This window comes from Solea senegalensis, unplaced genomic scaffold (assembly GCF_019176455.1).
Source record: "Solea senegalensis isolate Sse05_10M unplaced genomic scaffold, IFAPA_SoseM_1 scf7180000015167, whole genome shotgun sequence".
Classification (NCBI taxonomy): Eukaryota; Metazoa; Chordata; class Actinopteri; order Pleuronectiformes; family Soleidae; genus Solea; species Solea senegalensis.
Window position 1 is genome coordinate 5,098 of NW_025321246.1, and position 17,774 is coordinate 22,871.

The 17,774-nt window shown below is 42.3% G+C and overlaps 1 protein-coding gene across 3 annotated transcripts; it reads left to right on the plus strand.

The window, feature by feature from the left end:
- The first annotated feature begins 892 nt into the window (after positions 1 to 892).
- LOC122762030 (ankyrin repeat and SOCS box protein 5-like) lies at positions 893 to 10,241 on the plus strand. 3 transcript variants are annotated; one of them, XM_044017193.1, is made up of 8 exons: positions 991 to 1,035; positions 2,266 to 2,317; positions 2,847 to 2,926; positions 5,058 to 5,165; positions 6,567 to 6,720; positions 6,950 to 7,084; positions 7,555 to 7,746; positions 8,776 to 10,241. In XM_044017193.1, the coding sequence occupies exons 2-8, from the start codon at positions 2,266 to 2,268 to the stop codon at positions 8,901 to 8,903; spliced, it is 849 nt and encodes a 282-aa protein (XP_043873128.1). In that variant the 5' UTR covers positions 991 to 1,035; the 3' UTR covers positions 8,904 to 10,241. The 3 variants fall into 3 exon arrangements, with proteins under 3 accessions (XP_043873127.1, XP_043873129.1, XP_043873128.1); XM_044017192.1 differs by lacking the exon at positions 2,266 to 2,317 and having other exon boundaries at positions 893 to 1,035; XM_044017194.1 differs by lacking the exons at positions 2,266 to 2,317; positions 7,555 to 7,746; positions 8,776 to 10,241 and adding an exon at positions 7,289 to 7,548 and having other exon boundaries at positions 893 to 1,035.
- The last annotated feature ends 7,533 nt before the right edge of the window (positions 10,242 to 17,774 follow it).

Sequence of the window (17,774 nt, forward strand, 5' to 3'; positions counted from 1 at the left end):
AGCATTTATCTATCCTCCTGAGCAAACAAACTAGCATGTATTTGTCTTTCTGACATAACCAACTAGCGTCTATCTATCCTCCTGAGCTAACTAACTAGCATCTATCTATCTTTCTGACCTAATTAACTAGCATCTACCCATCCTCCTGAGCTAACTAACTAGCATCTATCTATCCTTCTGAGTTAACTAACTTGAATCTATCTATCTTTCTGACCTAACTAACTAGCATTTATCTATCTCCTGATCTAACTAACTAGTATCTATCTATCCCCTGAGCTAACTAACTAGCACTTCATCTTTCTGACCTAATTAACTAGCCATCCATCCCTGAGCTAACTAACTAGCATCTATCTATCCTTCTGAGTTAACTTCTATCTATCCTCCTGACCTAACTCACTAGCATGTATCTGTCCCCTGAGCTAACTAACTAGGATCTATATGTCTTTAGTATTTATCTATACTCCTGACCTACCTAACTAGCACTTGTCTATACTCCTGACCTAACTAACCAGCATTTATCTATACTCTTGACCTAACTAACTAGCATTTATCTATCCTCCTGAGCTAGCTAACTAACTAGCGTCTATCTATCTTTCTGAGCAAACTAATGTCTGTCTGTCCCTCCGCCCTTATTTCATGGATTACTCCTTTAATTTATGAAAGGCGGTGACGTCACGCTCAGTTTACTCTCAGATTCGCTGTGCTGAGTGTGCTCGAGCACGAGCACAAAAATAGCCTCTATGCGGACACGTGTGCGCGCATGTGAGTTTGGTCATGTGCGTTTAACAACAACAGCAACAAAACCGTTCAGCCAATCACGTCGCTGCTCCTCCTGCTCCTCCTCCCTGACTCCGTGGTTGCGGACAGTGTCGTATTATCTGAGCGTTGAAAGAGTGAGTTGGATCCGCAGGAACATGCCCGAGGTCCCGCCTGGAGCTCCGGAGGTTTCCCGGAAAAGAGGCGCAGAGGCCGGGGCACCATCTCAACGAGGCCCGGAGAGGAAGAAGGCCTGCTGGGGCATTCTGACCAGCCAAGGTCGGTGAACCGCTGATCTGGGCTCATGATCGACATCCGAGATTAGATTAGATTAGATTATTTTAAACCTAATCTGGAGAAAATACCTTGATTTTTAAATATTTTTTCACCAATTAGTGATTAAAATGAAGTAAGAATATAAATATAAAAATATGAACTAAAAAACTTTTAATTAAATAAGAAAAAAACCAAATATGAATAGAAAAAAACAATAAAATGACATTAATAAGAATATTCAAGGACAAAACAATGAATTAACGAACATATGAACATGAAAAAAGAAATAAAATAAGATTTAAAATAGAAAGAATACACAAGTATAAAATAAGAATAGAAACAGCAACTAAGAATGTGTAAATAAAAACTATGAATACAATAAAAGGAACACATGTTGCAACTTTTATTGTGAAAAGTAACGTGTAAAAGGGCAGTGACGCAGGATTGTTTTTATATTTGATACAATTTTGACAGAATTGAAGAAAACACTTTTTACACGTTTATGTACCAGCATAAACAAACCGTGTAACTAAAAACTTCAAACGTGTAAATAAAGGTTTTTATCAAACCTGGAAAACGATGATTGTTTTTGTCCACGAACGATTAAAATGATTCGGTTTTTAATGATTTTCTTTGTTTTGAAGTATTCACATTTAATAAAGAAGCTGAGAAATCTGAGAAGCTAAGAACACTCAGACCGATTAATCCAAGATCATGATACATGTATGAAAAGAATAATTTGTATTTATTCATTATTAATAATAATACATTAAATAAGATATTGATAAAATAATCATAATAATACAACTGTATTCTAGTAATATTAGGACTTTTTTAATATTAGGACTTTATTTTCATAATATGACTTTATTCTCTTAATATTACGACTTCATTCACTTAATATGACTTTATTCTCTTAATATGACTTTATTCTCTTAATATTACACATTTTTATACAAAAAACAAAATAATTTATGTATAAAAATGTAAAAGAAAAACGGTATATAGCAGAGAATAAATAAATAGATAAATAAATGAGTGAAAAGAGGTAAAAACCAGGTTGTGTTACCACTGTGTCGTCGAGCAGCAGATAATAAGTGTTTTTACAACCTGTTTAGTTGACAGTTATTAAACTAAATAATTCAAATATCCACATGACAGAAGCCTGTGATCGTTTTTATTCGACTTTTAAACAGTCGAGCTTTTCTGTCAGTGATTTCTCCTTCATTCAAGATGTCGTACACTTACCAGTGGCTGGACGTGCCATGGGGAGACGGAGACATGGGTATGTTGTGTAGACCCTGTCTGTCTGTCTGTCTGTCTCTGTGTGTGTGTGTGTGTGAGGCGCAGAGAAAGAGTTTCCCCAACAGTGAATAGAAATAGAACCACAGAGTTCACTGCTGCGCGTCCTTTTTTACTGTGGTCAACATTTGACCCAGTTTTTTTCCTCGAGGACAGAATTGTTCTGAGGACATTGACAGTGTTTATTACTTAACCTCAGCCCTAAACTTTAACCACTTCCTCACAAATGAGGTTCTGCCTCATTAGGACCAGGTTTTCAGTCTCCATGAGGACGACTGGTCCTGGCAAAGAACAAGTGAGGTTTTTTTTTTCTTCTTTGAAAACACAAATCTAATGGCTGCTTTTCAAAGACACTGGAGACGGTGAAGCTCAGTGCAGGGTTAGCTTGGTTGCTTCAGTGTTGGCTCTGTGATCAGTTGTTCATTTAAAGGTTTTTAAAACTTATTTTCACACGAGGAGAAGCTGAAACCAGAACTTTTCAATCACGTGTGTGTGTGTGTGTGTGTTTACAGGGTCGTGGGCAGATCGCTCCCCTCTCCATGAAGCAGCCTCTCAGGGTCGACTGCTCGCTCTCCGCACTCTGCTGGCTCAGGTAAAGACGTGTTTCTCTTCTGCGCTCTTATCATCGCGCATCACGTGAGTACAAGCCCTGACCACAAGAGGCAGCAGTGGACCAGCAGCTCCTCTGGAGGAGCATGAATGACTTTATGATAAAATATATCGATTTAATTGATCAAAAAGATTGTATTTTAGTGTTTGAAAATACACTTGTTCTTTACGCTCTCTCACTTGTTCTTTAATCCCTCACTTGTTCTTCGCTCTCATCACTTGGATACACTTGTTCCCTCACTTGTTCACGCTCCCTCATCAAGCCCTCACTTGTTTCCCTCATCCCTCAACTTGTTCTTTACACTTGTTCCTCACTTGTTCTTTATGCTCCCCTCACTTGTTCTTTGCTCCCTCACTTGTTCTTTACTCCCTCACTTGTTCTTATCTTTGCTCCCTCACTTGTTCTTTATGCTCCCTCAAAATCACTTGTTCACTTGTTCTTCTCTTCTTCTTGTTCTTCCCTCACTTGTTCTTTACGCTCCCTCACTTGTTCTGTTCCTCTTTCCCTCACTTGTTCTTTCTTTGCCCCTCACTTGTTCTTTTGCTCCCTCACTTGTTCTTTCGCTCCCTCACTTGTTCTTTTCCCTCACTTGTTCTTTGGCGCCTCCCTCACTTGTTCTTGTGTTCTTTTGCACTTGTTCTTTACGCTCCCTTGCTTGTTCTTTTTACGCCTCACGCTCCCTCCCTTGCTCCTTTGTTCTTTCACTTGGCTTCTCTTCACTTGCGGCTCCCTCACTTGTTCTTTACGCCCTCACTTGTTCTTTGCTTCTCCCCTCACTTGTTCTTTTTGTCCTCACTTGTTCTTTTTGTGCTCTCACTTGTTCCTCACTTGTTCTTTGCCCTTGCTTGTTCTTTATTGTTCACTTGCCCTTGCTTGTGCTCCCTCACTTGTTTCTTCACTTGTTCTTTATGCTCCCTCACTCTGTTCTTTCCTCACTTGCTCTCTTGTTCTCTCCTCACTTGTTCTTGCCCTCACTTGTTCTTTATGCTCCCTCACTTGTTCTTCCCTCACTCACTCCTTGCTCCCTCACTTGTTCTTTCTTTATGCTCCCTTGCTTGTTCTTTTTACGCTCCCTTTGCTTGTTCTTTTACTTGCCTCCCTCACTTGTTCTTTGTGGCGTCACTTGTTCTTTCTTGCTTATGCTCTCCCTCACTTGTTCTTTACGCTCCCTCACTTGTTCTTCTCCTTGTTCTTTATGCTCCCTCACTTGTTCTCCCTCTTGTTCTTTTCCCTCACTTGCTCTTTTATGCTCCCTCACTTGCTGCTCCCTCACTTGTTCTTTTACGCTCCCTCACTTGTTCGCCTCCTCACTTGTTCTTTTATGCCCTCACTTGTTCTTTTTAACTTGTTCTCTTTTCTCTTGTTCTTTTTTCCCTCACTTGTTCTTTGTTCTTTTCACTTGTTCTTCCCTCACTTGTTCTTACTCACTGTTCCTCACTTGTTCACCCTGTTGTTCTTCGCCCCTCATGCTCCCTCACTTGCTCCCTCACTTGTTCTTTTCTCCCTCACTTTTGGCCCTCACTTGTTCTTCATGCTCCTTCACTTGTTCTTTGCTTCAAGCTCCCTCACTTGTTCTAATTCCCTCACTTGTTGGTGTCTCTGACGCTCACTTGTTCGCCTCACTCACTTGTTCCCTCACTTGTTCTTTGGCGTCATTCCTCACTTGTTCTTCTCACTTTGTCACTCTGTTCTTTTCACTTGTAACAATCCCTCACTTGTTCTTTACGACTTGTTCTTATCTTGATCACTTGTTCTTTCTTGAATCACTTGTTCTTTGGCGCCCTCACTTGTTCCCTCACTTGTTCTTTGCGCCCTCACTTGCTCTTTGTGGTCCCACTTGTTCTTGCGCCTCCCTCACTTGTTCTCCTCACTTGTTCAATGTGTTTTCAATGTGTGCTGAGAGTCTTGGGAGGAAATTTTGTTATGTTTGCTTAGTAACAATAAAGAATCTTGAATCTTGAATCTTGTTCTTTACACTCCCTCACTTGTTCTTTGCGCTCCCTCTGTTCTTTATGCTCCCTCACTTGTTCTTTACGCTCCCTCACTTGTTCTTTGTGCCTTTCCTCATTAAAGTCATCTTTGTGCTTTCTCTTCTTTCCTTTTTAAACCTCAGGGATATCACGCCAACATCGTCACCATCGATCATGTGACCCCTCTCCATGAAGCCTGTCTGTCAGGACATGTCGCCTGCGCCAGAGCACTGATAAGCGCCGGAGCTAATGTAAGTTAATCTTGGCGCCACTGTCAGTGGAAGCGATGAAGTCACTGGCGTAGTCTGACTAAACCTAGATTTTCAAAATAAAGGTTTGTAGTTACATTATGTTTTTTTGTGTCATTTCAAAGACATAATTCTTCCACTGTGTAACAAATATTCTTCTATCTCTTGGAATATTACATTTTTTGGAAATCTTCTTATACCCAAGGCTCTTCAAGTGCCATGAAACACTCTCCTCTCGTCTTTCCTGTGATTGCAACTCAATTAAATTCAATTTTATTTGTATAGCGCCAAATCATAACATACATGATCTCAGGTCTCTGTACATAGACAACATCAAAGAGAGCAGAGAAACACAACAGTTCACACAATGAGCAAACACTAGGCATCAGTGGAGAGAAAAAACTCCCTCTTAACAGAAGAAGAAATCTCTGACAGAACCAGGCTCAGAGATGTGCGGTCATCTGCCTCGACTGGTTGGGGTGAAAGGAAAAATGGGGGACAGTGGAGAGGTGGGGGACAGAAAGGGGGGAGAGAAAGGACAAGAGGGAGATGAGGTAGAGACAGAAGAGAGAGAGAGACCAGGAGCAGATACATAACAACTGTATCAGGTTACAAGTTTATACAGTTAATGATATCGACTTTTAATTATAGCACAATAATAATGGTGATGATATGGATAGCCTCTAAAACTTGATCTTGATCCTGCAACCTGCAAGATGAGAATACAGAGAGAGAGAGAGGGAAGGAAGGAAGGAAAGATACAAACTAGGGAGAGAAAGAGACAAGGTTAATGACATATAAAAAGTCATATTCATACCCTGAGTGGGTGGAAGAAGGCTGTTCTGGAAATGAGTTCTCACCTTGAATACCTTCATGGGCGGGGTTTTATTTACTGTATGCATCACAGCTGAAGCAAATGAACCATCATTACAGAGTTCCCAAAGTCTTAATTATTATTATTATTATGTTTCTGTCAGGCAGCTTTGAAGACAACAATATGATATAGACGCTGAATCATTGTGACGTGGCTATGTAAAGAAAATATACTTTTAAACACAAATACTACATCATGTATTTTCTCTGTTGATTTTATTTCACACAACTCATAAAGAAGTCATTTAAAGCGGAATGTTGCTCTTTGAGAACAATTTAACTGATAAATCCTTAAAATCTTTGGAGAGATTGAATATTTTGTGTATACATATATATATCTATGTATCTATGTATACATAGATACATAGATATATCTATGTATCTATGTATACATAGATATATCTATGTATACATAGATATATCTATATCTATCTATCTATCTATCTATCTATATATATATATATATGTATATGTGCTTTCCAAATAAAGTTGGAGCAGATTGTATATTTGTCTTTTCACGTGCGCGTGCAGGTGAACGCGGCCACCATCGATGGCGTCACTCCTCTGTTCAACTGTTGTTCTTCCGGCAGCGTCGGCGGCGTGGAGCTGCTGCTGCAGAGTGGAGCGTACACACACGCCTCACACACACACTTCCCTTCAGCTCTGCACGAAGCCTGCAAGAGAGGTGTGTGTGTACACACTCACACACACACACACTTTCATAATGTACTTTCATAATGAAGCTTTGCTCCACAAATACATTTAATTGTATTTTAATATGTCATTTGTTTATTGTGTGTGTGTGTACACACACACACACACACACACACACCTTCATAATGAAGCTTTGCTCCACAAATACATTTAATTGTATTTTAATATGTCATTTGTTTATTGTGTGTGTGTGTACACAGGTAGCAGCCAGTGTGTAGAGGCACTGCTGTCTCATGGTGTTGATCCAGACTACATGGTGTCTCACCTGGGTTCTCCTCTCTACATGAGCTGTCTCCACCAACACGCTGCCTGCTCCAGGATTCTGCTACACAAAGGTGTGTTTCATTCATTCACTGTTCACACCTGTCTCCACCCCCCTCCGTCAGCCCTGTGTGTTCAGTTTACATACAGAGTCGATGCGAGCCGCTCGTGTCAACCACGCCCGTCGTGTTTGTTGTTTAAGGCTCACGTTTATATTTTTAAAGTGTTGTGGAAAACAGCGCTGACGTTGTGTCCGGCCCGACGTTTCTCCTCCGCAGATGTTTCCACGCCAATGTGCAACGATGCTTTGGACGACGGTGAAGAGAAATCGTCACTGCTGTTTAACTCGCAGCCAGCGCTCCCATCACGACAAACCGCAGGACCTGTTCACACTGTTGGGTTCCGTGTGGATAAAAATCAGATTTTTCAATAACTAAACCGTTTTTGCCGTTTCTCCTGCAGTGATTCTGATGTGTACGAGCCTTTAAATTTCCTCTGTGAAGGTGTGATGTTTCACGGATTCTCCTCTCGTCCTCTCGTCCAGGTGCCAGTGCTAACGTGGGCAGAGACAGAGACAGTCCGCTTCATGCCGCTGTCAGACAGGACAACGCTGACCAGGTGTCAGTCTTACTGGAATATGGAGCTGATATCAACCTCAGAGACGATAACGACCAGCGACCTGTGGACCTTGCGCCCCCTGGTGGAAAAACAAAGCAGCTTCTCCATGCATTTGAAGGTAGTGGCACTATCTTCCACTGACATGATTCTCAATAGAGTTCTGGTAGCAGAAGTCGCGCAGTCCCATCATGCCCATAAACCAGGCGCTGTTCACGCCCATAAACCAGGTGCATGCCCATAAACCAGGCGCTGTTCAAGCCCATAAACCAGGCGCTGTTCACGCCCATAAACCAGGTTCGCTGTTCAAGCCCATAAACCAGGTGCATGCCCATAAACCAGGCGCTGTTCGCCCATAAACCAGGCGCTGTTCACGCCCATAAACCAGGCGCGGTTCATGCCCATAAACCAGGTTCACGCTCATAAAACAGATAGATGTTCACACAGTGCCAGGATGCTGAAACGGTAGTGCAAGCTAACAGGAGAACATTTTACTGGATCACCAAAGATCTCAAGAACAGCAGAGATGTCTCACTGCTATAAATCACACTCAATGTTAGCGTAGCACATGAAATCTACAGTTAATTACAGCTCATTTCATTTCATGTACTGAATCACGATGACGGGATACATAACGATCACTGAGTTTTTACACTTTTTACTGATGTCAAAAGTGCGTTAATTTTCCCTTAAGTTTCCCCTTAAATGCCAACTTCAGCGTTGTTACAGAATGCAACGCTAACTGACGTAAATATGTAATTTTATTGCGATCTGCGTTCTCTGCAGTACAATGACAGATTATTGGAAAGTTGAAGATAAATCGTAATTGCGGCCGTTTCCTTCCGTCTGTCATGTGCTGTGATAAATTGCTTGATCGCCATAGATTTAAAGAGCACTTTTTCAGAGGCTTTTCCTGCCAACATGGTGGTGTAAACAAACTCAGGTCACAGGACACACAGAGCTCTGTGGTACTGAATAATTCAAAAACACTTTATTCTCAGTGCTGTTTACATGGACTAATTGACTCATCTATTACTTCTGTAATTTATTTGCCTGCCAACATGGGTGATATAAACAAAGAGTCATGTGACGTCTGGCGCTCCATACTGATGTGTTGTAAGTAAACCACATTTTTTTCCCCTCCCTCCAGTTTCTCCGAGGACTCTCCGCCAGGTGTGTCGTATCCATATCAGGCGTCTGATTGGTCGATCCAGGCTGACGGAGCTGCACTGTCTTCCTCTGCCCCCTCTGCTCACTCAGTACCTGGAGCACACTTAGGCTACGTCCACACTACTTTGTTTTCATGTAAAAACGCATGAGGTCTGCCTTGTGTTTCATCATTTATGAATGACTGTGGTAACATGTATTTGAAGCCCTGGTTCGGCCTGGTCTTAACATGAATATTTGATACACTGCATGGACGCCTAAGTATTTGGACGCCTGACCATTTCACCAGCAGGGACTGTAATGATGTATTCAAATACACATACAGTCCTTTAAAATGGAGTGGGTTCCCCTTTTGAAGCTATAAGACTTCGCTTTAAGATGTTGAAATGTTTCTATGGTGAATTTGAGTCGAGCGTTGACGAGGTCAGGCACTGGTGTTGGACGAGGAGGTTCTGGTTAGCAATCTCTGCTCCAGTTGGGGTTGGGGTCCGGGTTCTGCACTCTTGACTCTTGAGTGCTTCCACACCAAACTCAGAGCCAAACCATGTCTTTATGGTTGTTGCCTTGTACACTGGGACACAGTCATGATGGAATAGAAAAAGGGCCTTCCTCGAACTGAAGCATCTCGCTATGCTGAAGCATTTAAGGTTGTCCTTTCTTGGAGGTGCCAAAGCCTGATTGACACACCTGAGTTCAGGTGTGTCCAAATACTTTTGTCCATATAGTGTAGGTTCACACTGGGTTCCCACCGAGTTACACTGTAAGTTGTATTGTTTCAGCTTTTTGGTAGGTTTGAAGACATGTCTTCAAATGGAACACTTCCTATGAAGGAAAATGAAAAAGATCATACAGGGAAAAGTTTGACCTTCCACCATCTGTCCACACTGTCCAGACGTTTTTTAAAAAATGCTTCTGGCTCTGTGTTAGCATAGACGATCAAAAAAGAGAGAGCTTTGAAAACGATGACGTCGTTACCTGCATGTGCTTCCTGGCTGGTTCTTATCAGCTGCGACTCGACGATCTACGATTCTTGGTCCTCTTTTTCATCCTTGTTGTTTTGCGTTTGTTATCATTTTCGGAAAACAATGCAAACAACGGAGAATCAACTTCCTGTTTACTCCTTCATGTGCCTGCTCAGTTTACCTGAATGGTCATGTGATGTACTTTTCCAGGCACGTAAGCATGGATGAAGGTTACGTGTGAAACTGGGCTAAAATGCTCACCTAGTCTTAGAACTGTCCCCTTGTCGGGTGCTTCTGTTGAATCAAATCTTAAAAACAGACTCATGTTTTATCATTCTGCATTTCTTGACTTCACCTCATTTAAAATGTGCTCATGTTTCTCTGTTTTTTATTTATTGTTTTGCCTTTAAACGTGTGTTTTAATGTGTGAGCCACTATAACCTTGTTTTAGGAAGTGCTATATAAATAAAGCTTGTTATTGATGTTATTATCGTGTCCGAACCAAGATCACGTCACAAACATCTACAGAGTACATGCGATGCTGCAGGAGTGAATGGTCGTTTTAAGAGCCTGTGACGTCATTTTTGTAAATGATTTTCCCAAAACACAAGTGACTAGTGTGATTGACAGCTGGTGTCGTCCAAGAGGAACCTGCTGGTGATGTCTGTCAACATGGCGCGAGCCAAACTGCAAATCTCCCGGCATCAGAATGGGAGTTCAGATTGTCGTGGGCGATGTTACCACTGGTTGATGCTTGTGGTGCATTCCATTTACACGTCAGACGTTGGACAGTTGACCACATTCCAGAACTCAGAATTTCTGACTACGACTGGAACGCGCCATTGGTCGACCTGTAGCGAAGCAAGATGGTGGCTTCAGTAACGCAAGACCATTGGCAAACACCGCTGTGTTCCATTTACGTCTGAACTCGGACATCAGAGCTCAGACTGTTGTCTCCTCAGAGTCCATTACACTCTTGACTTGAGAGTCAAAAAAAGTATCTTTCACTAGCCACGGCTTTGGAGTGCAAAATATGCCATTTGTGGACGAGTCGTTCGCAAAGAATCAAATCCTTTGAAAGAGCTGTTACCAACGAACTGAACTTTTAGATAGAATCAAATCTTTTGAACAATTCCTTTTCTGTGAGTCAGGAATTCAGAGAAGCAAAATGGCGGACGACAAGCCAGATCTATAAAGCCTACAACAGAGACGGTCAAATGTGCAGCGGAACCTTCCAACGCGTATTAACCGCCACGTATTATCAACGCTGGCCACCTAGGTGAAGGAAAATTGTCGGAAGAGTTGGCAGGATTGAGGGGCAATTATGGTATTTTCATCAACGCCTGCAATGAATATATCGAAGAACTGGGACAGATAGACCCAACAGACGACAACTGGGAGTTGTGTGACGCCATTGTGCAAAGGTACCATGAGACTGCTGTGGTCCAAGGATGCAGATCATAGACACTCTTGTGACACAGTTCAAGTTGGCTTTCAATCAGTACTCTGCACTCGGTCAAGAAAATGAAGTGCCTTGGAACCTCTCCTTTAGAAACGTTTTTTTTTTTTAAATGTTATAAGCCCATAAATGAGTGTCAGCCATGTCCTCGTGTATTTACCATTCTAGAGGGTACTCAAGTTTTTTGTCCCCCATTTAAATGTTTAATTTTAGCTATTTATTATTGAGAACGCCTTGTTGACATGGAAAACGTTTATAAGTTCCGCGTTCTCACTGATTACAACTACAGCCAACGAACCACAGGCATTTTTATGAGACACACACACACGTACACGTCCACGTCAGGGACCAGACAGACACACCTCGTGTGTCCTCCCACAGCAACTCAAACCTGAACCTGCCTTCATTACCACACACGGCAGCCTGTCAAACAGCGCGAGGACACGGGTTGAAGCAGTGTAAATGACAGTCAACATCCAGAAAAGTGATTAGTGACGCGCGCGCGCGCACGTGTGTGTGTGTGTGTGAGAGAGAGAGAGAGCGCAGAGCCAGTGGTGGCGTATCATAGGCAGTGACGTTCGCGGGGCAACGGTGGACAGTAGACGGACACAGAGCTCGCCACAAGCCCGGTGAATAAACGTGGAGCTGTAGCTATTGACGCCGCTCGTCACACTTTAACCCCGCTGTCGGCTTAAACTGCGCGTGCGTGTCTCTGTGTGTGTGTGTGGGGGGGGAAACACGCTGACAGCCCCGGTTAGCACTTGTTAGAAGCAGCTAACCTTAGCTTAGCTTAGCTGTGGGGCAGCTAAGCCCGGCTAGCCGCGGGACCAGGACCAGGCCCAGGACTAGGACTAGGACCAGGACTAGGACTAGTGTCCGCCATGAGGGTCAAAGTGGGTTTCCTTTTACGGAGTTTGCTCGTCATTGGGACGTTTCTTGGCTTGGTGGTGCTGTGGTCATCTCTGACGCCCAAACCCAGCGATGACAACCCCTTTAACAAACGGGTAAGTCAACAGCAAACTGCCTCCCCTCTCCCCTCTCCCCACTCCCCCCCAACCGAACTTGGATGTGGGGAAGTTAACAGAGCATCAAACTCATGGGCTGTGGAAGAACAGTGTGATCGTGGAACCGCTTTCTTCTTTCATTCAGACAGTTTTAACTGTAGCGGTTGTCATGGAGATTGGTTCGTGGCTGCCGCACTGAGCCCTGCTGTATTCAGGGTTTACTTCATCTTTATTAGTTGGACAGATTTTCTTCGTCCCTTTTTTTAAAACATTTTTTTAGCAACATCAAACATGATAGTTCGTGTTCTGTGAGGTGGTGACAGTCCGACTATAGCACACACACACACACACACACACACAGACTCTCAACAGGTTCAGTCCAGGATGTACTATGTCCGCATACGTCACCACGAGGCGGAACTGGGAAATCGTACCTGTCATTACTAAAAAAACGTACCTGTCATCCCATACCTTTGGTGTTCAAGTCCACATAGATCCAATCTCCTCATGCGTCTATATTTATCATGTATTCCAGAGTGTGAACTATTTGACTGATGATCAAAAGTTGACTGTGATCGATTGATCAAATGTGAACACTCTGTACAAACAAAGAAATCATTCAAAAGTGAAACATTTTGGTTTTGTGGACAGAGCGAGACGTTTGAGAACATCATCGCCATCAGCTTCAGTTCTCGCCGATCAACAGTTTTCAACGTTTTCCGATGTCTTCACGGAACAAAACGAGTACTCGATTACTCAGGAAAATAATGGACTGATTATTCGAGGTGTCCTGGTTTTCACAAAGCCCCCCCGACTGTTTTTTTTGTCATTAAGTGCACAACACAGTGCGGTTCAGCCGTCGATGGTGTGTAGCTGTGTTTACATTGTTGCGTCAGCTCCACAATTAGCATCTTACCAGAATTTTTGACTGTTCTGATTCTTTCAGCTCCTTAAATGTGTATATTTCCTGGTTTCTGTTCTCCATGCAAACAGAGAAATCCTTCCAAAGTGAAACATTTTGGTTTGTGGACAAAGCGAGACATTTGAGAACATCAACGCGATTCAACATTTTCTGAGGTTTCACGGGCCAAACACCTCTCGCCTGCCGGAAAAGATTTCCAGCGTGCTTTTCAAAGCTGCCTTACACGACAGTTTTGCCACTCGCTCACACTTTTACACACTTAATATTACACGTCACTCAGTGCAACACTATGTTGTGTTTGTCCATGCTGTTGTATTTGCTCGTTGTCTTGTGCAAACGTGATGCGATGTTCCCTGGTGTGATGTTAAGACTGCGTCTCTGCGTCATACATAACTGCCCCTCTGTCATTTTGCTCCCACGCAGGAAGGCAATCTGCTGCCCAATGAAGGTCCGTTTAAGCCCGTGGTGCCGTGGCCTCATGTGGAGGGAGTGGAGGTGGACCTCAACGCCATCAGACAAAAACACGGTGAGTTGTGACTTTCAACGTCGCCTATGTCTTACAAAGCTGACACCACTGGATCCGGTAGACTTTTGTTTGGTTTGCTCAGTGTAGAACTTTACCTGCTTATAGCTATTATCATCTTACATAAGCAGGACAAAGTTCTTCCTGAAATACACAACTCAATTTGTTAAATTGAGTTTTGAAACACACGTGATTCTGTTTTTACAGTCGCAGATTATACGAGAGAAGGATTTCTTTAAATTCAGTTTTATTTGTATAGAACCAATTCATGCGTACAGAACTGGTGAAAAATGTTCGAAAGTAATGGAATTGCGAAAAACCAATGCAAAATGGCTCAGTAGCACCCTCCTCAGGTCCAACACCTATGGAGCGGGGCAAAATGTAGTTTCGCAGAATTTCACGAAATATGGTGGTAACGTGATTTGGCCAAAGACGGGAAAAAAAATCCCATCGCGACCATGACCTCAACTAAACAGGAAGTATTATCGCCATAATAATTATTAGTGGAGAGAAAATAAACTCATCTCTGACAGAACCAAGACGGTCTCTTCCTCATCAGTGGGTGGATTCTTACCACAGTTGAATTGAATGGGGAACATACCTCGGTGATCACCTACTCATCACAAAAAATTTCAGATTGATGTTGCTAAGAAAGTTGCTAAGAGAAGGACGAGAAAAGGGCGATAAAAACACAACCTCGTTGGTGATGGCAGCGTTTTAACCTTGTGTGGTTCCTGTGGCTCCACACACGCCAGCACCAGTTCTCCTTCATTCATTCTCTTTGAGGTTATTTTAAAAAGCTGCTTGTTGGGTTTACAGCGGCGACGACGCTCTACTTCTCTCGTCGTCGCTACCCTTTCCCTTTCAAACTAGACAAACGACTTGTTCTGTTCTTTGGCGTCCCCTTCCTTTATGTTGACACGATGATGCAAAAACAGCTAACCTGTTTGTTCCCTTTACTCGTGCTGTGACCTGGCAGGTGAGTAACCTGACTGACACGTTGGACGACTCTGCTTCTCATTCTTCTTCTTGGAGTTTGTATGTTTGTACAGAGGAAACGTCTTTTGCCGATTTCCTCAATCGATTTTGATTCCGTTCCATTCAGTGTCACACCAATGTGGAGATATTTCAGTTTCCATAACAATTTGGCTTGGTTATGAAACACAGAAGCAATGCTGTGCTTACTGTACACAATTTGGATCTCTGTGACAGGACTGGGCAAATATTGATATTTGAATTATTAAATAAACTAAAGTAGTAGGAGTTTACAGCGGGATAATGGTGGAGAAAGCTACGTTAAAACAAGCTTCTCTATGTTGTGAATAAATCCGGCACTTTTTTGTTGTCCTCAGTCAGACCGATATCGCGATGTGTCGCTCTATGATCGTCTCGCAATAATTTTGACTATCACACAATCGTTGAGTGGCGATATAATTGGTATCGGTAACCTGGTGCAATCATTAACAGTACGAACGATTACGTTTGTGTTTCTTGGGGCTCGAGAGTGCGACAAATTTGGTTATTTGATAATGAATCGATTACGAAATGAATCTTCTCCTCATTTTTTTGATAATTGATTATTCGATTTTTAGAGTTTTCTTTAAAGTAATTAAATCGAGTTGCCTGATCTTAAATGTGAGTGTTTTCTGCTTTCATTGCTCCATTTGACACAGGAAGAAAACTGTTGATTTGTGGACCATGTATATTTATTTTTATTCATACTTCAGTCCACAGTATTTGTATGAATAAATATACAAAATGTTATTGCTGAAGAGTTTAAAAATGTTTACTGAAATCAAGTAGTTTTCAGTCACTGCTGCCGCCGTGCTACTTCTAAAGCGTCCAATTCTTTTATACGGTCTCTGCTTATACATCTCACTCTGGAAAAAACACACATTGTGTGTGTGTATATATATATATATATGTGTATGTGTATGTATGTATATGTATATACACATGTTTTATTTCAAAGTAATTGTATTTTGTGGTGTTTTATCCTTTTTGATTTCTGTGGGGGTTTTTTTGTGTCCAGGAGCTGTTGTTGATTTCCAGAAACCTGAGCAGGAGCTGAACCAGAAGCAGGTGATGCAGCAGCAGTACGTGACATTCAAACCCCAAACGCTGGTCTACGACAGCCCCGTGCTGAGCCGAGGCGTGCTGGGAAACTTTGAGCCAAAGGAACCGGAGCCTCACGGGGTCCTCAATGGTCCCGGAGAGGAGGCTAAGCCCCTTGTTCTGGGCGCGGAGTACAAAGATGCAGTTCAAGCCTCCATCAAAGAGTTTGGCTTCAACATGGTGGCGAGTGACATGATCTCACTGGACAGAAGCATCAGCGACATACGCCACGAAGAGTAAGTGCCTTGTTCGCTGCTTCACCTCGCTGTTAGATGGCCTTTCTCCTTTTTTTATAAGCCGCTCACGCCCCACTCCAAAGTCCTCAGAGGATAGAAGTACATTTTCACATCAGAGCACACAGAGTTTGAGTTGTTGCTGCCTCCGTCGGTCACTTCAAATGTGTTATTTTGCAGCAGACGAACAGCAGACTTTAAAATGTTACAAGTTTTTTTTAAAGGTCCTGTTTGTGTTTGTGTTTATGTTTCTATGAGTCCTTGACATTTGCCCTAAATAGACATGGGGTCATTGAAAGTCCTTGAATTTTGTGCAAGAAAGAAGTTGAGTTGATGTTTAGGTAAATGTCTCCATTGTTTGTTATGACGCCACTGTTTCACGTCCTGCGTTACTTGAAGAACAAAGGTGGAGTCACAATCATGAGTGGTGTTGTGGACACTGTCCACTGTCTCTGACTCTCTCCGCCATTGGTGTGAGATTCCGTGCAGAACAATGAGCGAGTAAAGTTAAAGGGCTGTTTCACCCAGTTTCTTTCTCACTTGGTCAAACTGATTGTTTTTGTCAGTTTGATTGATTTATTTTTTTTCCTCTGTTGTTGTGGGAATGAGACGTGTCTCAGATCCACTGTCTGATGATCAAATATCACATTTATCTCTGGAAATTAGTACATTTTTGTTTGTCATGTTGTCAAGAGCATGCATTCTTGTGAAAGTCTGTCTGTAAAGTTCCTTTACTCACACAACCACACTTTCACTTTACTGGCAAACACTAAAAATTCTTTCAGCGTGTTCTAAAAAGGGAAGAACTTTTCAGATTAAGGCCACATTCATACTACTAAGATTTAATTTGCCGGTGGCCACATTGCCCCCAGTGATTTAGAACCCCGAGGCTGCAGTTTAGTACAAAAGGACCAAAACAATGACACAGTTTCAGCCATGACAGGACTAAGAATGAAAGAGAACTTTCCCCCTGTGCGATTCTTAAAACGTTTTCCCAAACTGGTTTTATCTGGGTCTAAGTGAACTGGGCTAAGGATTTGAAGCCTTCACGAAGACCCTGAGTGCAGCAATGTTAACATTTCTGAACCAAACTTATGACCCATCCTTTTATTATTTATTTGAGCTCTTTTACTTCATTCAAGTCTCCTTTTTACTCCTTTGAACTTTAACTTCTATTTTACTGCCATGTTCCATGTCCTTTACTTTTACGTACTGAATGACTTTATTTTATTTATTTCGTTGTGTTTTCTCTCTCTCACTCACTTCCTTTCCTCACCTCTTTACTTCTTCTTTCCCCTCTCTGCTCCACTTCCTTCATTACTGTCTTAAAGCACAGTACCAGCACGCTGTGTGTGTGTGTGTCTGCTGAAACGGTTGCTGGGTTTTGTGGTCGGCTGTTTTCCTTGATTATGCTTTTTCTTCCAGATTTTTTTCTTATCAGTAAGGTAAACACGCATTAGGAAGGTGTAACTTGTTCACACCCAACTAAACAAAACGGCCATTTAACCCAAGTGACAGTGACAGGTTGGGAAGGTTCAGCCAGTTTCTTTATCGTCAGACGTGTCTGATATTTATACATCGACTGGATGAACGTTGTGTTAAATGCGTCGTGTCAACATCAGTCAGCTGGGATTGTTCTTCTCATATAATACGTGTTTGCTGTCTTCCTGGTTTGCCCGTTGAAGCCAAATAGGAAAATGAATCAACTTGTTATCCTGAGAAGTTAATGGTCTCAATCTGTAGTTCTTCAGGTCTCTGTCAATA

What these genes read in the sequence shown, in the direction of transcription:
- LOC122762030 (XM_044017192.1), top strand. Translation starts at nt 915, where the DNA reads ATGCCCGAGGTCCCGCCTGGAGCTCCGGAGGTTTCCCGGAAAAGAGGC. An exon ending in TGATAAGCGCCGGAGCTAAT is followed by an intron (nt 5,166 to 6,566) that starts GTAAGTTAATCT and finishes GTGCGCGTGCAG; the next exon opens with GTGAACGCGGCCACCATCGA. An exon ending in GCACGAAGCCTGCAAGAGAG is followed by an intron (nt 6,721 to 6,949) that starts GTGTGTGTGTAC and finishes GTGTGTACACAG; the next exon opens with GTAGCAGCCAGTGTGTAGAG.